This window comes from Haliaeetus albicilla, chromosome 5 (genome assembly GCF_947461875.1).
Source record: "Haliaeetus albicilla chromosome 5, bHalAlb1.1, whole genome shotgun sequence".
In the NCBI taxonomy this organism is placed as follows: Eukaryota; Metazoa; Chordata; class Aves; order Accipitriformes; family Accipitridae; genus Haliaeetus; species Haliaeetus albicilla.
In genome coordinates this window covers 41,662,658-41,690,288 of record NC_091487.1, presented here as the reverse complement: position 1 = coordinate 41,690,288, position 27,631 = coordinate 41,662,658, and the positions used below count along the sequence as shown (strand labels likewise).

The window sequence follows — 27,631 nt, the reverse complement described above, 5'->3', positions numbered from 1 at the left end:
AGTACCTCACAGAGCCCACAGACTGCAAAGCTGATGCAATACCCAGATCTTTGCAATAACAGGAGGACTCTGAGAAATATGATGACACCCTGCCTGGCAGTTGTTAAGGATTCAGTCACGATGCCTATTTTGACAGTTTGAGTACCTTATTTTGAGCTCATCAGTGGCTGCTCAGGTGAAACAGCGAACAGGATTTTAGAAGATAAGGTTGAAATTGCCTATATGTACCTTGTTGGGAAATTTGTTGAGGGAAAAGACTTGTCTACGGCTCTTGCCTACTTCTTTTAGGCCAGGTTACACAAGGAGCTGAGGGACTCCTGTAAGTCTAATCCTGGCTGGCCTTTGACGAACTCCCAGCTACCAGCACTTGCCTTTCTTTCACAATGCTTCTGTGGGACTGTGACCAAAAGGACAGCAAAAGCCAACTTCTTAACCAGCTCCAGTTCTAGAAAAGACCACCTGTCTTTCTCCAGTAACTCACCTCTGAGGAAGAATTCACACTAGAAACAGAAGCTACATGGCTTTCTCTGCTGAACCTTTCTTGGCCTTTAGTGTGTTTGAGTAGATTTGCTTCTCCTCAAAACAGCTAGGTTTTTCTTTGGTTATTTTTTATCTAAACAGTTAATATTTTGTCATGACATCTGAAAAACTGGCAAAAGGGACAGAGGTTTTACTTACAAAATGTCTCATTAGCTGAAGAGGAAGAAATGCAAGATATTTATTCTGCTATATATCCACATTCAGGTATGCAGTGATGGTTGATCAACATCCATGCTTTGGTAGACAAGACTCTTGCTTCTTGGGAATGACACACAATTGTTTTCTGTATTACAAACTGTTCCCCTGTACAGCTTGAAGAAGAGTGCTGCTTTTTGTTAGTAGATTGCTCATCGGGTCCTTTATCAGATGTATGCATGCATCATTTTGTGTATTCCCAGGATAGGCATTTCTTCTTCTGTTTTTTGGCCACTGCACTGGGGTTTGAGAGCTGTTATGTTTTTGTGCTATGTGTATATAAATCAGCTTTTTCCCCCTCAGCGACCGCACTTCAATGTACTTGTCAAATAACTAGTTCGGCTGTGGCAATCATACCATCTTAATTTGTACTAGCATACCTAGCAGCTGTATTTTACATTTTATGGTTGTTTAACAACTGTGACGCAGTGAACAGAATATTGGTGTCTTACTCCATTTCTCCAGTGTGATTGTCTGTATGCAATTACCATACATCCTGCAATCACCCTCATGTGCTATCTGTTTCAGTAATATTTCAATTCACTACAAGCTCCAGATAACGCTGCAGCAAAATTGCTTTTGGGGGAGGCAACTGCAGCACACACACATGATCAGAGAGAGAATGCCGTTGATTGTGAGAGGAAATGGCAAGTCCTTCAAAACAAATTCATAAGTTTGATTTAATTGATAAGAATAGATGTCCTCAAAGACCTAAAAGGCCACCCATCCATACATCTGTTATCCAGCACAAGTTTGAAAAATCAAATATCCTTCATAAAATATATATATTTCATAACAGTTCATGCCAAAAAAGCACCTGTGAAACAAAACCCTTAAGAGGTAGAACACCATTTCATTTAAGTTACTAAAACCAATAAAATAACTTAAATTGATACTGCATGGTCACCACCTTCTGTGTCTGAAGAGGACTTCATGGATTTGCTATTAATGGTCCCAAAGAAATGCCAGAATATTTTGCAGGTGAAAAAACCCTAGTGACTAGCTACCAAGACAATAAAAGATCGCAGAGATAGAAAGCTAAAACTATTTCCCTATCACACGCAGCTGAACCTTTGCCTTTTGATCATGACAGTGAGATGGTGTTAACAACATAGACTGCTGTGTTTGATATCACAACTCCAGATCAAAAAGCAACTACTGCTTAGTAAACCAAACCATGTGGCTTTGAAACAAATACTTTGAGTTTTATTTTTTTGAGAAGGTTACTTAGAGATGGCACCTGCCAAGAACAGTGAAGTAGCTATCGCATATGTGCTCTCATGGTAAATACTTAGTAAGGGAAAGGAAAATGCTGTTCAAGCAGAGGATTGTGATATTGGCTGGCTCGGAGCTTGTTTCTTTCGTGCCACAGCCATGCGCAAGGCCTGAAGAATCATGTTCTCGTTGTTCATGATGTTGTAATTAGTAAGCTTCAGGAGCTTGTTGAAATCTTCTGCTTTCAGCGAGACCTCCCTCGTTGAGTATGGAGAGCAGAAACTGGAGATATCAACCTTGCCCTGTTCCATTTCAGCAGCACTACGTGACATGCCTGTCAAGGGAAAAGGGGAAGGTGTTTGTGTAGTCCCAGGGAATTACAGTACTCTGATAGACAATGTCAAGAATAATTTAGAGAGGTCACAGATGCAATTGCTATGAAGACAAGTGCTATAATCTCTGAAAAATCTACTTCTGAACAAAGTCTATTAGAATTAAAAGAAATAGTATCACTAAACATCATTCCATTGCAACCAGCACCTTCTACTGGCCAGCTCATGGCACGTCATTTTATGTGGTCACAGGTGCTTAAGTCTTACCCTGAAGGTTGTTGCGTAGAATACATACTGTAAAGGTAAAAGGAATAAAGAGATATATAGGACAGGAGGAAGCAGAATATTAGTAACCTTGGAAATCATCATAAAAACAAAGCCTGCATCTCAAATACTAGCCCAAAAGGACACAGTGACTGTATTAGTTTAGGTACTATTGCTTTGATTTTCCAGCATATACAATCAACACATTAAACAGCCCAATTAGAAAGCACAGTGGCCCTCCATAGAACCCTTCTATACTGTACAGGTAATTCTCCCCTAGATCTGACCATCATAAAAATACATCATCTGAAAAATATGCTTTGTTCTACATGCTAAAGTAAACTTTTGGAGATCACAAGAAGAAATTAGCTCTACTTGAAGAACATGTTTCTTCTTTCACTGAATCTCACCAAGACTCAAACTAAAATTATGCACAAGATTTCACCTGATTTTGCAAACAGTTTGCGTCATCCCATTTTGCAATGTATTTGCTAGTAGGAACAGGCAGACAGACAAAGGATTTTTGTATTGAGATGAGGAAAAAACACCCAGGGAGTGAGAAAGTTCATTAGGTCAATAAAATTAGATAGGTACTGTTAACTTACCAGGTGCTACATATCTTTGGAAGGTGTCATTCACTAATGGAAAATAAAGCAGCAGAGGAGCTCCTGGGGTGTCTGCACCATCAAACATATAGCACTCTTTCAGGTTCTTCTCATCATCCTTCAGCCCAATGCTGGGAAACGGAATTCCCTGCTCTGAGAAGTATCTGCAAGCCTGCTCCAGGGGCTGGTCATGGCCCAACAACAGCAGCATAAGGAATAGAAAAGATACCCAAGATCAGGCTGCTGCTGAAGCCTTGTAATTCATGCCAAGTTGCACAAAACAGACTGCTAGCACTGGACAGCCAGCAATGATGTGAGCACCTGCAGCCCCAGGGACTGTTTTTCTCTTGCCCGAGGAGCTATTTGGAAATAGTCTTACAGGAAAACACCTAATATCAGGATGGTAAAGAGGGTTTAAGTAGGTACCAAGGCACATCTCTAAGAAGGGAACGTGATTTAGGAACACAACAGATCAATTCAAAGCATGTTATAGAGCATCATTGATTAAAGGAGAACTAAGTCAGAAAAATGTACATCTAAAAACTAAATTTGTGATCCAAGACAGTAAGATTCACAGTCCCATTATCTGTTTATATTGCAGTACTACTTGTGAGTTGACCTCAGTAGACTTTAGCAGGGTTTTGAGACCAACTTACCCATTTCTATAACTTTGAATTTCAGAAATAATATGAGATTTCAAGCTAACATATTTTAGACCTCAAAATATAGCACTAAAAGCATTCATCAGAAGGCTCATTTGTGATGATCAACTATGTTAAATTATCTAACAAAACACTGAAGCACCACCTCAGTTTGTTTGAATTAAATATTTTCAAAAGACTTCGGAGTACAAGGAAGAAATGTAATGCAAGTTATTACATATGCTCTTTTTCAGCTGCAGTACAGAGACAAATATTTTTCATGTGGCATTACAGTGTAAGAGCAGCATTAAAGTATCTTCCACTTGAAAAAAATGACAGAGCCTCAACCAGTGAACTTTGTATTTTCTGTGGTGCCCTTCAGGGACAGGTTTACAGTTATGAGTCTATATTTGGAAGTCTAAATCTGTCTTTTTATGTGGTGAATACTACTTTCCAAATCTATATAAACATTTTAACCAAATCAGATTTCTGCAAACATAGTAAATGCATTTGAAGTCTTGCTTCAAGCCCACTATTTAAGGAAAAAAATTTTATTTATTAAAGGAGATAAAAATAGAGATTAAATTCTTCACTCAGTAGGTTGTTCTTGGACAGCTAGAAAATCACACATTAAAATAAAGACAAATAATATCTTATATGTTAAAGAAAATGCTGATTAAATTCAGCATCTGAATCACAAAGTTTTCCCAGCTATATTTGTGCTATTAAATCTTACATATAATTGTAATAGAAGTTGCAGCTCAACCATCATAACTTCACTGTGCCGCTCTGTATTTCATTGGTGAAGCACTTAGGGGTATTTCAAAAGCAGTTTGAGAAAAACAGATATTTTCCCTTGTGGGAATTTCCATTCTTCTTCTAAGGTTTGGAAACACCATGTTACTAAATTCCACTAAGTTCCATGTTTTACAGACACCTGTCTGAAACTTGTGGAAAGCAAAAGAAAAGCCGTTACTAAACAAAGAGAGTTTTGAGACATCTCACCAAGGTCTGTGATCCACCGGTGTAATTTAAGTGTATGATGACATCCACTTTCCGCTCTGGTCTCATAAGGGGTGGGCAGCTAGTTTCAAAGAAGAAAGCTGCATCCACCAACTCCAGGTGCTCTGAGTGGCCTCTCAGGTCATTAGGAGAGGTGTCTAGCAAAGTGTCTAAAGAGTAAAAGATTCAGAGCTATTAGCACACTGCAGAAAGACATCTGTCAAGTTAGAAAGTAAAAGGAAGGTGAGCTTCCCTTCCATATATTCCCTTTGGTTTAGGATAGCGTGCAGCAATCCTGAATCTCCCTTCAGCCTCTCCATTCACGTTTTGTTGGTGTTTCCACACCCAGGAACTACGCCAAAACCTAGGCAGGTGTTCCATATGTGCAAAGCCCCACCCCAGCAATTTTCATCCCAGTGAGGACTTTCAGTGCTGAACGACCCAGAAATTGAACAGTTGTGTTACTGGAAGTGAAAGATGTGAGAAGTTAGTTAGTTCTCCCTCCTCTCCTCTCAGCAAGCACTAAGAACTAACCACAAAACCCACTCCATTCTCTTCAGGACGTACAAATGCCCCTCGATAAATCCCAGCCCCTGCGCCCACCCTGATGATCTCTGAGGCACGTAGGCAGAAGTGCTGTCCACACCTTTCCATTTTGTGAAATGCTCCTGCTGGATGTACTCGTTGTGCATCTGGAAGCCCCTCAGGAAGTTGTGGTACTTGGAGACAGCAGGGCGGTCCGTCAGGATATCCCGGAGAGCCGTGGAGAGGCCGCTCGTAGGGGTGAACATGCATGTAGCCATCTCGTATGGCTTCTCGGTCAAGTCTGGTTGTTCCTCTAGAGATACATAGCATAAATGACATGCAGTTGAATTATAACCACAATTGAGAGGCGGCTAGGTGCAAAGAGGAGAAAGGGTCAGCGACTCTTCTGTACCAATAGTAATCGTGTGTTCACAGCTTTCAGCATTGCGTTATTTTTCCCTATGGCATGCTGTGAGTTCTGGTTAATTTCTTGACAAAAAATATAAAATTACTATTGTTTTCTTAACCTCAGTTGGCTACATCTGACTAAAGGAGCATTTTTCTCATAAAACAACATAATTTTGGAACACGTTAAAGTAATTCACTCTTCCAAGCAAACAAAAAATGAGGAAAATAATTTTATTTATATATTTGAGGGGATTACTGGTTTTAGATTTAGGTTAACTATGAAATTCAAAGCTTGTTTTGAAAAGAATAGAAAAATTTTAACTTTTTATTTTTAAACTAAACATTTTTACTTTTTAAAAAAGACTTTGTTCCATTTGGTTCGGGTCTGGCCAGATGAATTCAACACAAACTTGCAAATTATTTATATAAACCCAAACATAAGAGTTCAGGGGTTTTTTTCCAAAAACATAGCCCACAGAAGTGTGACCCAAGTCTGTTCACTATGAAATCACTGACTTTGCTTGAATTTTAACATGAAGATGCTCATGAGTATTTTCAAGGAATGGTCTTTCAGTACAGAGCTGCCTCTCTCAGCTGGTGTAATAGAGCTCCACTACATTGACTTCCTTTGACCTCTTCTTCTAAATCTTTCAGTTCAGTCAGATTTTGAGGGAGGGATGCACTGTGTAGGAGGAATAGATATTGGAAAGGAAACACTCAAGCTTCCCTCTGGCTAACAAATAGTTGACATGAGGCTTTGACAGAAGTTCTTCTTTCCAGCCTTTAAAACACAACACTTTAAGGACCACCTTATGTATCCATCTCCTATCTCTTTTCCATCAAGGTCTGTCTGATGGTGCCTTTCCTTCTAATAACAATCTCACTATTTAAGCAAAGCACTGGCTATTCAGTAAAATCAAATCACTTGATTGTCCTGGTGCCTTCCATACCCCAAAGCTGAGAGAACCGGGATGGCAAAAAAAAACTCAAAAAATGTGAGCGCAGTTACCCTATCAGAAGGGCCTGGAGGAAGGAGGCTATAAGTCAAAGGGTTCTTGAGATTTACCTATTTCAGTCACTCTGTCTTGGGTCCACCTGCGCCAGAAGTCCTCTGAATTGTCAGCTGCGTGCCAGGCATCCAAGAGGTTTTTGGAGAAGATACTACTCCACATTCCTAGGAAGTGGGAGAGGTATAGTAAGCAGTGCTGAGGTAAACACAAGGAAGTTCTTTTAAAAACTGCCTTCTGCTCCTTCCACAGCTCTTCAGCTTTTCGTATTTCTATGTAATTTTTGCATAAGTCCACACATCTATTTCAGTGGTAGAGCTGACTCAGAAGGCAAACTTATTTCAGAAGAAATTTCAAAGTATTTTCCCTTCCACCATGTTTTACCTGGAACTTTTTTTTTTTTTTTTAGAAATTTTACATTGTCATTTTCCTATTTTCATTTCCTTTTTCCTTCGATAAAGAAATATTTTCAGCCAGCTCCTTCCCTGATTCCCCTCTTTCTTGCCCTGTTTATTTCTTCTCAACATTTCCTCCAGCTTCCACAAAGTCTCATAGATTTCCAACTTTCAAAATGTTTTGCAAGCTACGGGGAAAATGGTGATGCTTCAAAAGCACTCACAAAGGTACATAACAACTTATTTGTCATTTTAGTTTCATTTTATCTTCATACAAATGGTAAAACCACCTTTGCTAGCAAGGGCAGTTGAGTAAGTCTCAGGAGACAGACTGAATTTCAAGTTGACTGAGCCAGTACCTCTGCTGCCAAATGCAGAACAGGTTTCTGGGCACTAATTTCCAGAATCATTAGTGTTTGTATGAAAATCTTGTCACTCCCCCAGGCTGGTGAGTCACCTTGCATGAAACAGATCCGGGACTCAGGGAGCTTCTTCATCAGGCGACCCATGAAGAACTCGCTGCCAAAATCCTCCGCACGAATGAAGGCACCATACTTCAGGAAGCCCACCTCATACGGCGTGAACTCCACCCACTCTGCCAACACATGCACCAACAACGTTAGCTCCGCTGCTAAAAACAGTCAAGTTGTCAGATGTGGAATAAATGTGTCAGGCGTCAGCCCCCTCAGGCAAGCTGGCTTAGCGTGTGCCCTGAACAAACCCTGCTGACTGACAGCCGCTACTGAACCAGCTGTCCCAGTGTCTGCAGGTTTGTGAAAGAGCAATGTCACGGCTAAGGGAGAACTTAAATTCTGCTCTCTTTTTATCTAGCAAGTGGGAAGTTCTCTCATGGAAGGTGGACTAGAACATGGATTGACTTCTATTGCTTTTAATGCCTTTAGCCAATCATGAAAAACATATTTTAAACAACCTTAAAGCTCTAGTGAATCACTTTCTTTAAGAATTCATAGCATTTCTGAGACAGTGTCACAGATCTGTGTCATGTTATTAGTCTGAAGTTAATGTCTGAATATGCACATTTACATGCTAGGAGATCTTACAAAATACTGAACTGTTGCTGTCCAGCCTGTGGCTGCCCGGTTACTCTTTACATCTCTGAACAGGACTTCTCCTGTCTGGAAGTGAGAATTTAAAACAATTCATCATTATCTACTGTATCCCCACGCAAAAACACAGCTCTTTTCCAGAATTGAAACATTACCTCTAAAATCTTTGGTGGCAACTTTGTCCTTGACATTGAGGGCAAGGTAGATGGGCAGTGGGTTCTGACCCTGATTCAATGCCCGACGTTGATCAGAAAGTCTGTGGTGGCATTTCTGGATTTGGGGAGGAAAAAAAAAAAAATGGTTAGCTGATAAACAGTTCCTTAAAGACATCAGCTTACAAAATCTGAATAGGGGATATTGTTTTCCTGAATTTCCTCCTAAATTTACTTCCATGTGCTTGAATAACAGAGGGCAAGAAAATCATAGGAACAGGAATAACTGTTGTTAGGATAACCAGCCATGTTCTACAGTCAGTATACAACAACAGTAATGAGTTGCTTCACATGCTATTCTAACTTTGCATCGCTAAATGCAAGTGAAAAAATAGGGCAGATGTGGGTAATTCAGCTTTTATCACATAGTTCATCTGTTAAACATATGAGTTCTTCAAGGCAGCATGTTAATGACCCTTCTAGTCAAGATTTTTTTTGAAAACCATATTGAAAGTTATCATCCACAGTGGAAAAATTCTTGAGCTGTCCAATACCAACAACTTATTTTATACATGAAGTGGAGATTTTGAGTGTACTTCAGCCAAATTAAACTCTAGCAAATTTTGCTATGTAGCACTGAGGCCAGGAATGCAATGTGAAACATGATATGAAATGAGAGTATTTCATATTATCTCTGTCACCTAGACAAAATATAGACCATGTTTATAGGATTTTAAGATAAAATAGCTTTTTCTCCAGCTATCATCAGTCTGCTAGTTTACATTGAAAGTTTTGCTTGTCATTACAACAAAATTAGGAACAGGAGGTCCTGAGAGATCCAATCCAAAGTAGCCAAAAGGCACCTACAAAATCACAGTTTCTGTAACTAAGATGTCTCGGGAGCTCTGGATCTATATACTTTCTCATCACTAAATCACAAAGTACAGTAACTACATATGGGGTATATCTGCAGTACATTCAAGGTATGACTGCAGCTTGTGTAAATGTTGCAGCAGTGGAGACATAAAAGCATGGGGCCATAAAAAACACCCAAGAACCTCAAAAATTTCTTGGACCACTGCAGTGTTAATTAGCATGCTGGTTACTTTAGAGCTAGTCTGAGCATTTCTATGCTCCATTCAATCGCACTTTAGGCTCCAGCATAGACATTCACTGTGTCTCCAAGTTATTAATGTAAGTAAGTGGTGTTCTGCCTACATACCAAGTACAGTGTTATTGGTCAGGTATCTCTTCCTAGGGTTTTAATTTGTCATCATGGTCATAAAGATCAAGTCACCAACTTTATGAGAAGAAAGATATATAGACATTACCCCATCATTTAACATGGATTCAATCATGAGCCCCCACAGATCAATAAAAGATGTTTTATGTCCTGCTTGGGTCCTTTGGCTCAGCTCTCTGTAATAATTCCTCAAACTTCTTAAGCAAAAAGCCCCCATCTTGCACTTGGCTGCTTGCTTCCGAGCTTCAATAATTATTTCTCCAAGATCCTTACGTGACCAATCAGCATCTTCATACAGTTTTGTCATTGTCCTGCAGGCAGGAAACATGGTGGAAAGCGGAAAGAAGTGAAGAAGATGCTTTTGAAACTCAGAGGATATACTTCACAGAGCTTTGGGCATTTATTATTTTATCTTTAGGTTACTCTCCTCTTTGAGCTTACTTTGAGCAGAAATGCAAGTCCAAAGGCAATCAGTCAAAAGTCACTTGATTTGGGATCCAACACAAGCAGCTTCACCAGCTGTCTATGCTGTTTCTGTCCAACAGTAAATAACCATAAAGGATCACTTTGCATAGGATTAAGGATGTTGGCACTTCCAATAAAGTCTTCTCTTTTGGTTAGGGATAAGTTACTTCAGTGACACCAAATGTATGATGCACAATAGGCCTTTCATGGGTGACCATGGCATTCATAGACCAAAGATGGAAGCAATAACTCAATAGACCCCTTTTACCCTCACTGAGAACTAAAACCCTAGACAAAGCGTGGGTTTTGCTTGACACAACAAGATCCAAAAAACAGTATCAAAATGACTCCTCACCATGTTGTGCCTGACGAGCCACTGATGTATGAAACGCAATCCAGAACACGCAACTTTTGAAGACCCAAAATGCTGCCATACATGGCAGTGAGTGCTCTTATCCCACATCCTGCTGTGGTCACAGCCACTATAGGCACCTGTTCAACACAAAAAAAGGGCAGAAAGCACAAGTGGGAAAGCGGTATTAAGGTACATCCATGTCAAAATATGACAGACATGCAAAAGCAACATCCAGACACTAGTAAAATAAAACACGTAGAATAGAGATAAAGCAACATTGCTCCATGAGTTATAAATAATACAAGTTGCTGGACATCCCTGTGGGGTATACTAGAAGATTTGGGCACTTCAGGAAGGGTTTTTAAGAAACACGGACCAAACTCATTGGTTTGAAGCTCCTTCAAATGATTCATTTGAAAGCCAAGTGGAAATAGAGACTTTGCTCATCCAGACAGGCTGTTGAGCGTTCCAGCTGAGATCACCTTGACTGCAAACAGTACCCTGGAGGAGAAGCTGCTGACTGAGGTCCTCACTCATCTGGTTGGAGATGAGAAATCATTCCTCATCTCCAGGGTTGAGGGGGAGAAGAGAGGGAGAAATCCCCCAGCGGTGCATTTCCTGGTTACCTCATGGTCTTGCAGATCTTCCTCCAGATGAAGAACCTCCTTGAGTGCATCAGCAACTACCTTCCTCCGATTTTGCAGGAAATCCTGTTCTTCAGTGCACAGGTCAAACCCTAGGCGGGCATCCAGGTTTCTTGGCCTGAAACACAGACCCTGAGTCCTGAGACCAGGGCACAAATATTATTATATTATTATTCACCATGGTCAACTCTGGCTATGCTTGTGTGTGTTTACAGACAAGTTTGTGGGCAGTATCATGTAATAAATGAGAAGGAGCAACACCACAGGCAGGCCTTTGCTAATTCCTGTAGCTGCTAACAAGAATGCAAATGGGAAGGTAGAGCAGAACATGACATACTGTCCCGGTATGGTAACAAGGTTCCTACAACACACTTCTGGTTGTATTTGCATATACGAAGGCTCTGGGGAGACCTTGTAGTGGCCTTCCAATACTTAAAAAGGGCCTACAGGAAAGATGGGGAGGGACTCTTTATCAGGAAGTGTAGTGATAGGACGAGGGGTAACAGTTTTAAACTGAAAGAGGGTAGATTTAGATTAGATGTTATAAAAAATTATTTACTGTGAGGGTGATGAGACACTGGAACAGGCTGCCCAGAGCAGCTGTGGATGCCCCATCCCTGGAACTGTTCAAGGCTGGGTTGGATGGGGCTTTGAGCAACATGGTCTAGTGGAAGGTGTCCCTGCCCCTGTTAGCAGGGGGTTGGAACTAGATGATCTTTAAGGTCCCTTCCAACCCAAATCATTCTATGATTCTATGAAAGAATTCATTTTTCAAGTTTCAGTAGTGCTGCCATATGTGCCTGTAACTAGATAACCTCTGTCAACAGGCACTGCAGTTGATTAGGGAAACAGCTACCATGCCTTGGTCTTATTTTGTTTGTATAATACAGAAATACAATTTCTTTGTGGAGCTGTTCATTCCAGCTGTGGGCATAATTGCACACAAATCAAGATCTACTTACTGAGCTGCACTAACAGCTGGGAAACTTGGAGGAAAGGGGACCCATGGTTTAAGTCTCCATGACTGAAAAAGGAGAACCTGGCAAACAAAAGTCTGCAACCCAAAGATGAGCACACCTCTGCTTACAACTGAGCCTGCATGGACCCCTGCTGTTTTCAACTGAGCTTTGCGTAGGTGCAAATGTCTCCCAGTTACAGGATCGGGTCTTGCTGGAGACTCACTTACCATTCATTTGCCTTTGTGTACAAGTCAATTGTCCTGTCCTGAAAATCGCAATACAAACAGTGTAAGCATGCTCAGGTCATTAATCCTGCGCCTTCCTCCCCCACTGCATCTACGGGCTGAGTTTCACTATCTTTGCAGTCAGCAACACAGCTGCAGAATCTGGCCAGCAATGGTCTGAGTTGTGAGAGATATAATAAGCTCCAGTACAGTCTGGGTTGAATAGAAGTGGGCCATTCACCCATGCCAGGTGGGCTTGGGGCCCCTCAGCTTTTCATAGCTGAACATCTAGTTTAACCTTCATTTTCTGGGAAGGTCATTGAAAGCTGGGCATCTGAACCACAGGCATATGGATGTTCTCTGTTTTATCTTCCGCCTCAGGCTTTCCCTTTGCAAATATAAGTCTTAATTGTCATATCCATTACTGTTAACTCACATACTATGTTGATGAACATATTAGATATGTCCTGAGGAAACTAATGTAAACTCAGAACAAGGTTGAATGGCATGCCTGGAACCACATGCAGAACAAAAGAAAAAAAATAAATATCACATAGTTGCAGAGTGACTGTCATTCACACCTTACACATGGTGCATGCATGGTGCCTGACAGTAACTGAATCACTGAGCTGTAAGACTCTCATCACCCACCAAATTGAATGTGTCTTGGGCTGGTTTTTATTAAGAAATACTTGTTCTCACCTCTGCTATTGTTATTTTCTCTTGTATAGGAAGCAAGTTCAGAGCTAGAGTCACAGACTCATTCATATCCCTTTCATTTTGACTTGATATAGACTGGAAAAAAAGGGTAAAAAAGAATAATGACAGTTAACTATTATACAAAAATGGGGAAAAAAGAGGTAGAAGCAGTCTCCCCAGCCTCACTTACATACATGCACTTAGCAATTCCCTGCATACACAGACCTGCACACACACTCAGGTCTTAGAGGTCCCCAAAGAAGTAGACAGCAAAGAGCCAACTACACATTAGTGGTGATCACATACCCTGCTGAGCCGCCTCCGCCGCGGTAGAGCCACAGTGAGTGCCGACTGATTATATTTGATGTAGTGGAACCTGGTCGGGGAGGTCGGGCAGAGGCAGGAGCTCAGTGTATGGGTCTGGGTTCCTTCATACGACCCCTCCACAGTTAATGCAAACTTTCTCTCTGAAGCAAAGGAGTTTCAAACTTAAGGTCTTCAAAAAAATGTGGATAATTTGTTTGCACAGTAATGTAATATATGCTTTTCTTAAGTAATAACTTCATTTTGATACTCCAATTATAGGATAAATAAATAGACTCACTTACCTGAGCCTTTGGGTTTCAGCTTTAGAGCTTGTGTACAGAATGTGCCATATAGTAACTGTTGCTGCAGTACCACTGCACTTCCATCTATACTGTGATTGCTGAGACTAGTGCTCTATTCATTAGATAATGACTCACAGCTAACAGTTTGGGGGGAGAAAAGCACTCTCTCCTGAAAGTCTGAAATTTTCAAAATACCTCAGCAATAAGACAGTATGTGGTACTAAAATATTATTCTGGTGTAATAATAAGGTATTTTGAAAATTTCAGACTTTGGGGAGAAACTTTTTTTTGGTAGCAGAGCACAGTTCTCTTTGGAACCAGTAAAATCTCAGTCCCTCTATCATGTTTCCCTTTACTTCAACTTGTAATATTTCTTTTGAAATAATTTCTAGCACTTACAGAAATAATGTCTAGTGGGTTTTGGCCTTCATATAATAAGCATCAAATGGTCTTTATATAGAACAGAAGCAACCCAGGTTCAAGGTGAAATACACTCTGTAAATCCACACACTCAAAGGTGTGTAATCAGCCTTTAAAAGAATTATCCCACTCAAGCATTTTCAGCCACATCTAGCAAATTTCTTCACTGTGACAACTGAGCTCAGCTGGATCATCCACATGCTTAAGCAGTTTGCTGGATTGGGGCCACCAGGAAATGTCAGTGAGATGTTTTAAAAATTGTATGGGAGATACACAGGTCCACGAGCATGGACTCAACATAGTAGTGATGCACTGCTTAAAATGTGCAACAAATGTCTTTGGTAATACACTGTGTGTCTTGTGTTTCACCTACTGGCATGTTTTATATTTTTATGCCTAAAGAAATTTTAAGAAGTTGAATTGATAAAAGAGGCCCAGTCCTCACCTGCCCATTTTCTTTGTCTCTGAATCAGGAAACAATAGGAGTTAGCTCCAGTTTAGGACTCAAAAAAAATTCAATTCCCTGGACAAATATTTTGGAAAATTATAAGCATCTGACAAGATGTTATTAAAGAGGAAAGTATTTTGTGGGGAAACCAGACCACATGCTCTTCACACCATATTCTGCAATAATATGTATATTTTTGCCCAACTACAGCCCCCTCCACAGGCCATTGGCATCAGTGAGATTTTGTCTTGCATCTTAAATAACTTTAAGCCAGGGTGTTCAAGTGTAAAACACTGAGTGCTTTTTCCATAAAGTGGCAGCCAGGTTTGTTCCGTAAGACAGCGAAAGGCTCACCTGTACTGTCCTTCCTCAGCCTCCCGCCATCCACCTGCACCTCCAAACAGGAAACTTCACGGGACTGTAGGAGACAACCAGGGAAAAAGAAAAAGGGGTTCACTGTCAGCAGAGCTCTGCCTTGGCCAGGCCCTCGGGCATGTGCGAGGCACATGGGGGGCTCAGGGGGGAGAGATGGTGCCAGTCTGTAACCCCCTTACCAAGCCTAGGGAGGTGGCATTGGGCTTCCACATGGGAAATAACAGATTGCGTAGAGATGAGGAAAGAGAAGGGATCTGCTGGCTCCCACTGAGAGAAGCAGCCCCTCGAGGGCCTGGGGGAGGATCAGCCACAGGGGAAGGCTCCCCGGGCAGGGTGCTCAGCCCAGCTCTCCCCGGGGCGGACGGAGGGATGTTGTCTGTCCAAAACCAGCTGGGTTTGGGCAGAAGCGAGCGCTGGCGGCAGCTCGCAGCTTTGGCAGCTGCAGCCTCTGGCAGCGTAAGTCACTGGCAGGGACTGCGTGGGAAAGCCAACGCTGACACCGGCTTTAGCCTGCCTCTTGGCCGATGCCTTCACGCCACCGTATGGAGCAACTGCCCGGTACCCTTAATACTAGCTTTGCAATAAGCATTGCTATACGGCAGGGAAAGGATTATGAAATTAACATTACCACTAAAACTCCATTAGTAACAATGTTTTCAGGAGGATCCGGACTGAAAGACAAAATGGAAAACAATCAATTCAAAAACACTCTCTTTTTTCTGTTTGTTTTGTTTTGTTTTGTTTTAACTCTTCTTTAATCATTAATTCATTATCTTTATCTTTAAAAGTCCATCTTTGGACAGGCAGCATGCACAAAGAGCATCAGAAATTCTAGCTGGGTATTCAATCCAATTTGCCTCTCACAGGCTTGAGGTCTGAACCTTAAACTGTTTATGGAGATCTGCTGAACAGAGGAGCTCCTCACTATCAGACAGGATCATTTTCTGACATATTGAAGCAAATTTACACAGGGGTGGCATAAGTACATTATTGCCCCATATTGCTCAGTTCAAACCTGGGGGATCAGAGCTGAAACACTGGTTAATTCATCCAACATGCCATAACAAAAAAGGAAAAAATACTACCATTTACCTTAAAAACCAACAGCAGCACTAGACTGATTTACACACCCATTGTCTCCATTAACTGTACAGTCAATATGGAAACACAGTAAAAAAAAATTTTCTAACCTATTCCCACAACTGAAACAAATTCCAAGTATCAAGAGCAAGAGGGGTTTGAAACTCAAAACTCTCCCCCTGTGCCGAATGCCCCTTGCAGCCTGGGGAGCAGCAGCCATCAGGGACATCTCTATCCTCCCATTCGCATCTGTGCTAGCTTCTCCGTGTGCCTGGATGCCCAGCGTAGATGCACGCACATCATGCACTGTCATGCACCCCTTCTCCATTAAATGCCCTACACAAGCATTTCCTGAACATCCAAAGCCCCCCTCCGCTTTATTCAGATGGTGACAGTGTTAGGGGTTGCAAGTGTAAAACGGATGTTTTGTGTCAGTAACATTTTGCCTCTGGCTTACATTTCTATTGATCCCCTGTTTGACCTTACGCACCTGCTCTCCATTGTGAATTCAACCTCCAGCTCCTCTTTTCCCTGTGAAAGAAAATGAATGCAGTCACAGCAGGTCAATTCTCCTGTGAAGAGAGATACCCTACAGGAATCTGTTCTCTTTGGGGGATTCTGTAAGCCAGCATCCACCTTTTGTTACCGTGCATGCAACAGATTTGATTTTCTTCACGTCCTACCCACTGTAATTCTAGCGTCACATACTTCTAATGTCATACCCGTTATTTTAGCAGACTCCTACTTTAGACCTTGCAGGCCAAATGTAATACATAGTGCAGGGCCTCTGGTGGTCGCTCCCCCTTTCGGCAGTCATAGGTTCACCCCTCACTGTTTCACAGGCCACCTGCAATCCCCTTTCCCTTCCTCTCCCACAAGCTCTCAGCACTCCCCACTGATCCTCAGCATGAGCGAGGCTGGATTTCTCTGGTGCATCCAAATCATCCTGCCCCTCTCCCAACCCTCACCCACAGCCTGTGCAGATGGGGCTGGTGGCACATTAATATGGCGGCACACTTGGGCGTATGAAGTCCAGGGTGTTCTGGAGGGTATCCTTTGGTTTGGTGGAGTCTGCACGCTTAGCCTCATTGCATGCTCAGTCTTCATCTTTGTCTTTTGTAATTCCCTTCCCCTGAGACTTCCTTCCTCCTTTGCAGGTTTTGGTGCACCTCCCATCATCTTGTTGGCCCATAGCGTGAGTGCTAAGGAAAATACAGGACAGAGCCAGCCGTTCCAAAACAGGTATCATATCAAATCAGCACTCACTGAAGTAAAGGATTTCTGGGCTTAAAACACTGTCCTTAAAACTTCAGTATAAAGTTGTCTCAACTTTATGAAATAAAGACTTGCTGAAAAACTCACTTATGAAAATACGGTTTGCAGCTTATGACTGCAGACCACTACTTTTATATTAACAAAGCATAATGCACAGCTCAGAAGCACCAACTCCAACTGCAAAGGGTTGCCCAAAACTGTTGGAGTAAATTCTCCATATTTTGACATCAAGGACAGCAACCAGACAATCAAGTCCAATAATGTTGGCCACCTGCTGTAGAAGCAGCACCCCACATTTGCAGTAATTACAGAAGCAACACTGGGTATCAGCCCCTGAAACAGTTGGACATATTCAGGTGGCTAAATGGGCAATAAGAAAGGTTGTATATGGGACACACAAGAGGAAAGATTGAGATAACGACATTCTCACCTGACCACATCACCTTAGCTTTGTCCTTGAATTTTATCCATACCTGTGGATTCAGCTGGAAACACAGCTGAATGTTTTCTCCAAGGTGGATTTTGGAGACATCGAAGAATACAGTGAGGAGATGGTCATCTTCAGTTACGTTGTCCTCATCACAAACTTTCAGCTCCAGAATGTTCTGGAATCAAAAAAAATTAGATTGTATAAGGTTTAACAAATACCAGATGCCACAGATATTTCATGTTAGCTAAAGGAATTTAGGAAAGAAGTTTGAGAATGAAAGCAAAGGCAGCAGTAAAATGGAAATTTTGCAGGTGCACTCTACAGACAATTGATTATTCAGGAAGATAGAGTCTTATCCAACCATTGAAAGTTAAATAACTACATAAGAGAGTATGAATACTTTGTAAGGGAACTCGGAGAGACCCTCAGTGTGCAAAGGCTATACGGTAGGTTTGATATCTGGTAAGAATACCTGTTGGGGCTAGTTGCCGTTCCTACCTTAACCTGGCTCTGAATCGTGAAGTGAAAGGTTTCGTTCCATGTCGGGTTCTTGCTGTTCTGGACCGTTTTGGTGCGGAAATGCTGCACAGACGCTGTTGGCAGGCTTAGGCTCACGTAGCAGTCCGACTGGGTTACTGTTGTCGAGAAGGAAAGCGTGAAAGCAATGGACCAAGGAAACACATCTAGTACCCCATAAGGTGTTGCAGTGTATGAATTTTTAAGCTCTGTACACAGGACAATATGCAGAACGTAGGCCAGGGTGCTAGCTAAGGTGCTATCAAGCCAGTGCTAGGCAACCAGTTTGCTTTACTCTTTGTGAAAGCCTGGCAGTTTGCTCTTCTTGAGGACTACTTCTTTTAACTGCTGGAAAACCAATAAACATTCAAAATACACATTTATACACATACACTGCATTCCTTTTTGGAGAAATACACAGCCAGACCATCTATATATATCAGACTTCAAAGGTTTTAATGCTGATGAGCCATCCATACGCACAGGGGCATGCACACACGGGAGCCTCAGAGGGCTGGGCACCGTTGATGGTTCAGCTGCCTGTCAGCAGCACGGAGCAGATCACATTAAGAGCTGTGATGCGGGCTGCTGGACAGACAAAGCCCAGCTCGTACAGAGTGGGCTTCCACAGGCATGGACATGCTTTAATGTTACTGGGGTAACTCTGGCTGTAAGTTCTGTCTTGTCTACTTTTTGGAGCAACCTTTCTTTTCTCTAGCACATCTGGCTGCCAACGCAGTGGTGACAGGAGCTCATTTCACTGAAGGTTCCCAAGAAGCCCCATTGCTGTCACAGAAGGCAGGTCTTGCACCAAGGCATTTGACTAAAGTCTGCTTTCTTCCCTTTTGGAAAGTTAAAGAAGGGAACACACACATACACCACAGAGCTCAACAACAGAGCTTTTCAAGGAAAAAAATTCAAGAAAAAAATTTCAAGAAAAATAAATTAATCATCTGTGGAAAAGATTAATTGCATTTAATCCTCTGAAGCGGATTAAAACGAGCACATGTAAGAAGGGTGTTGAAATGTTGAACAGAATGTTGAACAGACTGACGGTGTAACATTTGGTTTGAGAAGCAGCTGTCCTGAAGGAGAGTTTTTGCCAGTAAAGCTGTATAAAAAAAACTTGCTTAATGCCACTATTTTCACCTGCATCTCTGTGCCTCAGCCAGAGAGGGATAAGGGTATTTGCAACACTCGATGGGCAGGTGGAAGCTTGTCTGTGCTTCCCAGCACAGAGCGAGGTCACATTGCTTCTTTGCACAAGATTGCATTGCTTTGGCTTTGCTGTTTCAATTAGAGGTGTATTCAGGTCATAAAGTTCACCTACAAATTTTAATGTTTCCAGCTGTAGGGAGGGCAGCTTTAGTATTTTCATTTTCCTTTCCCAGATGAAGAGGCCTGTTATAAAGTTTGGATTCCCACCTGAGCTCCATTGTAGGTGAGGGATGTTCAGCACCAAAGCTTCAGTATGAAACAGTGGTTAGCAGCAGTCTGCTGTGCTTACATCATCAACAAGCACTTTCATTCTGAGGTCAGAATAATCTGCCTGCAAATATGTTTTGTCATAGTTATTAAGAAATAAAAGGCAAACATGAGTCACGATATTAACAATCCTGTGGACCCACACTCAAAAGTCAGGGATGATCACCCTACAGAATACAATCTGTTAGTTAGGGACAACCACGCACACAAGTGCCAAAGATAGCATGGGGGAGTATTGCCCATAAATGCCAATCCCATCATTAGGATTATATTTCCTCTCTTTGTAACACCACCTACTTGAGCATTCCTGCCATTGCATAGCAGACACACCTTCATCTGACTAGACTTAGTCTTGTCCTACGTAGTGTTACTGGTAGACCTGACTTTGGGAAACACAGAATAATTGACTCCTCCCTTTATCACACTCTGTATGTAACTGAAGAATTAACAAAGCCAGCTGTTTGTTTTTTTTCCTGACTCCCCTGAGATTTAAGTCATCTTTCTTTGAGTACCTCTGAACAAAACAAAAGAGTAACTTTGACTGATTAAGGTAGTTGTGGCATATACAAGGATATAAATTCTAGAAAAAATAAAATAAAATCAAAACTCATAGAAATCACCTGAATTTCTAACAGTCCTAATCACTCTAAACTTTTGTGTATATACAGGAAATGTCCATATGAAAATCCTTTTAGGCTCTTGGGAAGTCCAGGTTGGTATTAGCACAGACTGCTGTCAGCTCTTGTCCCCACTAGGAAGAGGATCAGAAGGACCTGAGTCCAGAAATTTGTGAGCAATCCAAACTTTATTTCATTGACATTTCCCAAATAGCAATACATGCTCTGACTAGGCCTGTGGCAAAGAACAAAGTATTACTTCAAAAGTCCACCAATTTGTTCTTTTCTGCAAATGATCACTGTCTCCTACTGCACTGTATCATACACCTTTAAGAAATAACTTCTTGTCAGACAGCAGAGCTCTGACTTCTCATTTCGGATCTTTGACTTTCTCTGGGGGGGGCTTCTGACAAAGCCACTAAACAAGCCTGCTTCCCTCTTCCCATCTGCAAACGTGTTTGGTGATGCCTTTTGTACTTCACGGGTGTCCTCTGAAACCTAATTGCCTCTTGTTCGTAAAGTATTTTCCAGGTGTTATGAGAGGCATGCACAACTCCCAGGAACCTTTTTTTACACCTCTCGGATACCTCGGGCCCGTATTCTGCCCGACCAGCTCCAGGCACAAGTAGCTGTGAGAACTGGCACTCCACAGCGTATCCTGTGCCCGAGCCGGTCGGTCACGCCGCGATATCCCATTGCCTTGTATCAAGTGCCTCTTCACGTATATGTACAAGGTTCCCATTGACAACCACATGCAAGCAAAGCATCATTACCCTGGTACGTAAGCCTAACCACCACCTAACGACGGCGATTACGCTCAGACGTGGTGCACACATCAGAGCTTCACAGCAGCAACCTGTTGTGTCCCTCCCCTGGACCGTGACACATGAGCAGCCGTCAAACATGCTTGGAGTGGCAGCCGTGGTATCACCGTGGGGCAATATCCTGCCAAAAGCAGGCGTGGCAGCAGGTATTTATGACAGCACGGTCTCTTCGTCCAGTTATTACACTAAGTTTCTAATTATCTTCCAGGATAGCAGCAGGACTGGATCTTAATTGTGCTTTACCATTAGAAAGCATTACAGTGACGTGACCCATGCTCAGAAACACCATAGCCCCAGCACCATGCTGCATCCCAGACAAGAGCAGAGCACCGGCTGTTCTGGCTTGAGCTAAAAATCTCACCTGTCTCATAGACAGCTCGAATTCAAATGGGGCTAACCCAAAAATTTTTCATTTTACTTCTACCTCCTTTTCGGATGCTAACAGACACAACCTCCAGCCCCCCTGTAGCCTGGGCAGAAACCGAGACATCCTCCTCCTCTTCTTGGGCTGCCTTTAAGTGCTCGCATTGAGGCTATTTCTAGTGGGCAGATATTTTCATGACTGTTACGGTATAGTTTTTCTTACTGTGCTGAAGGGATCCAAACCAGAATGTGGCCTCAAACACTGTTTGCCCAGGTCATCCCCTTGATGATGTCTCCCCTCATTTGGACCTATCCATGTCACAAAACACAAACTATCCCCACCAGCTGAGAAAAGCATTTTTCTTCTTCCTCCCACATCGTCGAGCTGAGCAGAGATCTGGCTGATGGTGGGTGGACAGGCAGGCATTGCTGTTTTCTAGAGTGCAGAATATTAGATAATTTAGATCATTGGAACTTTTTACATGCTTTTTAAAATAAGAATGTGGGTTACTTCTGTGAAAGTAAACACCTTCCTTCTCAAGGCCCTTCACAGTCAGACTATAAGAATTAATTTAGTCCTGGGAGATCAGTTCCTGCCTCCAGGGAGCATTCAACATTAATCTCCTAATAGCTAAACTTCAATAAAAAGCTTTCACATTTTCTCCCACCCTGCCCCTCACATTGGGTGGAGCACCCTACACACATCCCTAAAATAGTATCACTAGTCTCATTTACATCCCTCCTTAAAACATCCCTTTGCTGAGATGTTGCTAAATAACCTTACTTTTTTTTCCCATTTTCTCCCTTGTCGGGCTTTATCAGTCCACATGCTTTTATTTTATAACAAGATTTCAAGCAGCATCTAGAGCAATAGGCTGTTGGTACATAATTGCAACTGCTTAAATGGTGAAGTAAGTAATAAATAACAATGAAACAATAACAACAGTGCAAGAACAAAACACTGGAGGAAGTCTGTGGGTTCCTGCAATAAGTATCACATTGAACCATAGTTCCTTAAACAATAATGTATTTCACTGGCTATGTTTCTTTTCAGGATCTCAATGGCCATTACATTAATTGATCTCGTATATGGCAGAACTGCTACTGCAATGCCATAAAATATGGGGGTTTTATAAAAACGTAAAACATACTTAATAATTTTAGAACATATTGTACCCAAAATAATATAAGCCTTGTATAAAAGTGTCCAAAACTTGGAAGTTTCCAAAATTAACAAGCCTGATTTTAAAAAAAAAAAGCCATAAAAGCTTCAAAAATATCATTTTCTTACTAAGAAAATGCTGAAGAATATTTTTAACTCTACACCAGTCAAGGTCCATTTAGCCCAGGGCACACAGCCAGTGTCCACTGAGGGCTCTTGGATATTTTCAGGAAGCAGGGAATGATGGCTTAAAATTGCTCAGTTCAGTGTTCCCATCTAGTTGCCTATTTTTACCTTTTTGTTTAACCCTTAATACTTTGTTTTCTTTTTCATTTGTTAATTCCACTTAATGATTTTGTTTCTCTCCAGTATCTTGTTCTTTAACCCCTTTGTCTTTTTTGGGGAAGGATTGTACGTCTTGTTAGGGATGGACATCAGTGCCGGAGGAGAATATGCCTCACATTTAGTGGTGGGTGTCTGAGGAAGAGTATAAGATGGCCAGCCCTCACAATTTAAGGTTCAGAGACTTCCTAAGCCAACCTTCATAGATTTTTCTTCTATGAAATTGTCCAGTCTCCACTTGGAACCCACGTAAACTTTTGGCATCCACGATCTCCTGCCGTGGGTGGTTCCCAAGCTGAACCACGTGCTGCGGAAAGACATGTCCTTCTGTTTTTTCTGGAACTATGGTGGTTGTTCAAGGACTGTGAGAGGCCAAGCTTGGAATCTGGAATTCTCTGCAGCAAAAGCCCTGTTTTTAAGGGTGGGTTGGATTGGTGCACATCCAAGTCTCACCCCATTAGGGAGTCAGGATGCAGATGGGACACACACCCAAATCTGGGAACTGGCAAGTGTTCACAGGTCCAGGAATACCAAGAGCCCCAATGAGCCTGATGGGGATGTGGGTGTGCTCAGTGGGAAGGGGGAGTGTGGAGAACACAAATAAGGCACTGAATTCACAGGTGGTATCAATGATATCAGCTATGCATCAAAACACAAGTGGAAATTAGTGTTATAATTTACACACTGATGGATGAGTGGGAAGAAAAGACAGAATAGCACAAGGGCACACTGAAAAGACTCAGCATTTAAAAAGCAGAATTAAACAATTCAAATCGTCTTAAATAAAAATACTATCTTATGCACTGGACTTCTATTAAAGGTCTTGTATTATTTATTCCATGGGAGATGTTAGTGAGGTTTTGAGAGTCTATTTTTATGGATTGATTTTCCCATCTCCATTACCTGGAAAATGGAGCAGATGATAGACAAAAAATGAAGTTAACCTGAGGCACCAGGTTGGGAGACCTTCTGGGAGGCCATTGAAATATGTGACTTCTACAAGGCTGGCTACATGGAAAACTATGTCCTGAAATGGTTTAAAAGCAGATCTTCCTCATAAATGCAATGGACAAATTTTACACTCAGCAAAATCAAACGTTACTGGAATTAAGCAGCTGTCAATCAAAACCAGATTCAACAATTAAGCATAAGCAAGGCAGTGTCATGACTGGTATGATTTTCTTTTCCTACATGATGGAAGTACCCAACAAGCAAAGCATTCACCTTTTGCAAATATTGTTTTTGTTTTGTTTGTGCAAAATTTTTTCCCCTCAATATTTTGACTGATACTACCATTTCAAACAGATGATAGCTTGGCAATGTTGGTGGTGAGTGTCTGTCATTCTGTTTTGTGGGCAACAGCCAGTATACACTTCACACAGTGCAAGGCAGAACAGCCTCAGCCTGGAAAGCCCGTGCTGTGGCTTTACTGCTGCTCCAGACCCTGTGCTGCGCTCCAAAAGCACCTCTGGCATTCAAACTGCTCCTTTAAGCAGCTTTACAGGCTGGTGGGATGTGTCTTGGACTGGGAAGCAGAAACGCCTGAGCATTTCAGTACCTGTCCCTTGCCCTAGAAATTTTCTACTATTGGGAAAGACAGCATCAAAACATAGGAAACTCCCTTCAGAATAAAAATAGTTTCAAGACAAAAATAAGAAGCATTGACCTAGATGAGAAAAAGGTGGAGAGGAAGATTGGTAAGCTCATTATCATGCAGATGGTTTAACAGAACATGATTACTTGGGAGATATCTAAGGGCTACAGTTTTCCACACCTCTTTCAGTTCAGAGTGCACATTTGTATGTTCAAGTAGGTTTTAGCTGTAGCAAGGGATTTGTCTCCAGCCTACAACTGAGCTTCATATCTCCTTTCCGCACTTTAGTAGTAGTCCAGTGGGAAGGTTCATACAGAGTTTTCTTCCCCATACATTCAGCAACAAGAAAGTATCTTACTTTTCTTCAATAAAAATTAGAGTGAGAAAATCTTCATATACCTTTGGTCTCTAGAGAAACTATAGCAGAACTCAAAATAAATTACTTTGGAAAGGCCCAGACAGGTGTCTTGTCTTGCATCATTTTTCCTGAACAAATTTAGCTTGGTCTGGTTCCTATAGAAACTTTCTGGATTCAGACCTTCTTATCTGTATAAATGAATAAATGCAAGACAATCAGTCATCTCCTCAGATTGGAGATGATTGTCATTCACGCCTTTTTTTCTAGTGCTTTGCAGTTCATATATTTATGGAGCATTAATAAACTTTTACGTAACTATCTTTCCTGGGGATTTTGTAAAAATAGTTAAGAATAGAAAAGCTAACAGTATGAGCCCTCAACTAAGTTTTGAAACACGGCTGTTCCTCTCGCTGAATCAAATTTGACAGTCCATGGGAGATGTCAAGTGTCCAGTCCTCAGCTCACATAAAATATTCTGTGTTAGGTCCAGGGGTGCACAGGGTGGACATTACTGTAAGAAGGAACCACAGAAAGAAGTGCCTTACCTAAACTTCTTATTGCAGCCTTCCCTGTGAATAAAGCTCTCTTTCTCTGCAGATTCAGATGTAAAATATTTTATGTATTCTGTGCAAACATGATCTGAACTACAGCCGGTGGCTAGACTTCAGTGTGAGACTGGCAAAGATAGAAGAATAAACAATATCTTCTAACCATGCTACCTCATCTTCAGCATACAACAGTCACGCATCTTCTCTCTCTCTCTCCTTTTATAAGTACTTGGTAGTGTTTGTGACACTTGATTATATTCCGAGTAGTTTTACAAGCATGTAGATGCCCCAGGGATATAGCAAAGATACTCACGCAAGTCTGCTTTCCTGGCATTTTTCATCCGTATGATTTTTACGGTGAGCAAGTTGCATGGAGATGGTTCTGTCTGTTGAACAGCATACAAAATGCATGGGATGAGAATGCAGAGAGAAAGAACAGAAGCACAGTCAGAGATAGCATTGAATTAAGTGTTTCAGTTCCAACCATCCAAAACATTCCTGAACTGAGGTTCTTCCTTGTGCATTATCTTTTCCTTCTTCCCAGAAGGTTTGCAGCCAGGTGTGGCCAGAGACCCAAAATGTACATTCAGTCACAGAACAAACCTCTGACATCCTCCATTTTCCATTCTGAGGAAACTTGTGGTAACCCTCAACTCAAGGTCTCTGACTTTTACAACCTAATCACAGAGAAACATATGATAGTGAGCCTTGCTGTGTTATTAATACAGCTGACACACATCTTGGTCTGTGCAAATTCAAAGGATGTCATATATATCCACTATATTTCACAACAAACAGCAGACAATCTAGCAGGGCAGGAATTAGTAACGATATCATGGTGTAACGATGCTGCTCGTCAGCTGGTTTATAGCCATGTAACTCCATTGTTATGTTTGACGTAGAGCAGTGCTGGCTCTCACGCAATGAGGACCTGAAAAGTGTCTTCCAGAGAGCTATCTCCCTGCCTTCTCAGAAGGGGGGAGTGAAAGCAACAACTCTGTAATTATTTCTCTCTGAATAATTCAGCTCATCCAATCTTCCTTTAAGCAAAGGTCACAGGAAGGTATCAATGGAAATCTTGGGAAACCACCTAAACCTAGGTAGTTATCAAAAAACATTTAACAAACCTGCCAGGAAACTGGTTTGATTGTCATCCTCTCTCATCCTAAGCAAGGATCAGACAAACATGGTATTTAATCAAAAGTACAGGCGCTGAAGGTGAGGTACTTTTTCCCTAGATAATTGTTTTTTTTAAAGGAATAAAAGGAGGACAAACTGCACATTTAATGCTCTAAATGACAAAAAAACCCCTCACCAAAACCAACCAAAAAACCTCAAAACCACAAAAAAATCCAACCAACAACAAAGAGGAGGAAAAATGGAAGAGCAAAATGTAGTGATGCAACAAACACGTATAAGAAACAGGTCACGCACACTACCTATAGAGCAGGGAATATCACTGCAATGAATATGTAGCTTGATATATAACAACGTGTCACCATTCATTGCCTTATGCCCCAAAACTGCCACAATTTTTAAGAGAGCTATATGTAACCCCACACATAATATTAGTTTCCTGGCTTCCCCCATGCACCCATTGACATTAGTGATACCTCCTTATTTTTTCTCAGCAGGTTGTTTTGCCTAGCCCAACAGGATGGAAGCAAAAGACAATGCCAATGTACAAAAAGACTTCTTTTTTTTTTTTTTTTAATTGGGAATTTTCAAAATAGTTAAATTACTGCAGCGTTGAAGTCCTTGCATTCCTGAAGGCCAAAAGACAAAGTAGGCACAAACCCCAGGCAGAAGCCCTGCCTTGCTCTCACAGCCTTGGTGCTGAAGAAGAAATCTCAGCACTGAAGATACAGGAGGTAGAACACCACCTCCTACAGCAGGTCCCCTCTGCCGCCAAGGGCCTGCCTGCACAGCTCATCACAGAGCCTCCTCTTCCCTGTTCTTACCTGGCTCTTACTGTAGAACAGCCCCATCGTGGTCTTTTCTGCGTCCGAGCCAGGTGCGAAACGTGGCAGCGGATGGGTACGGGAGACTCTCAGCCAGGCAGCTTCTCGTGCTTTAAGCTGCTGGGAGCAGGCAGGCAGGTGTGTTAGTGCCTGACTCAACGCCGCCTCACCCCTCCACCACCACTTGAGCAATCCCCAACTCCTCCTCCTCCTCCTCCTCCTCTTCCTCCTCCTCCTCCTCGCTGCCCTGGAGGTGAGTGCGTGCTGCAGACCTGCACCGAGGCGCAG

General features: G+C 41.9%; 1 protein-coding gene across 1 annotated transcript; it reads right to left on the bottom strand.

Moving 5' to 3' along the window:
- Nucleotides 1–726: 726 nt before the first annotated feature.
- On the bottom strand, nucleotides 727–27,485 carry LOC104324072 (cytosolic phospholipase A2 epsilon-like). The gene is made up of 20 exons (XM_009928038.2): nucleotides 27,344–27,485; nucleotides 25,696–25,768; nucleotides 18,072–18,208; nucleotides 17,617–17,748; nucleotides 16,359–16,399; nucleotides 15,417–15,459; nucleotides 14,768–14,831; nucleotides 13,244–13,404; nucleotides 12,941–13,033; nucleotides 12,242–12,279; nucleotides 11,038–11,194; nucleotides 10,412–10,548; nucleotides 9,680–9,902; nucleotides 8,352–8,466; nucleotides 7,587–7,724; nucleotides 6,794–6,901; nucleotides 5,441–5,632; nucleotides 4,798–4,964; nucleotides 3,152–3,335; nucleotides 727–2,284 (listed from the first exon to the last, which is right to left on the bottom strand). Exons 1-20 carry the CDS (start codon nucleotides 27,368–27,370, stop codon nucleotides 2,052–2,054), a joined length of 2,463 nt encoding a protein of 820 aa, XP_009926340.1. The 5' UTR covers nucleotides 27,371–27,485; the 3' UTR covers nucleotides 727–2,051.
- Between the last annotated feature and the right edge of the window lie 146 nt (nucleotides 27,486–27,631).

Coding starts and splice junctions, on each gene's coding strand:
- LOC104324072 (XM_009928038.2), bottom strand. CDS start 27,370: ATGGGGCTGTTCTACAGTAAGAGCCAG. Junction 15,460..16,358: donor GAATTCACAATGGAGAGCAG/GTGCGTAAGGTC, acceptor TTTGTCTTTCAG/TCCGGATCCTCCTGAAAACA. Junction 7,725..8,351: donor TGCCACCAAAGATTTTAGAG/GTAATGTTTCAA, acceptor ATGTGTTGGCAG/AGTGGGTGGAGTTCACGCCG.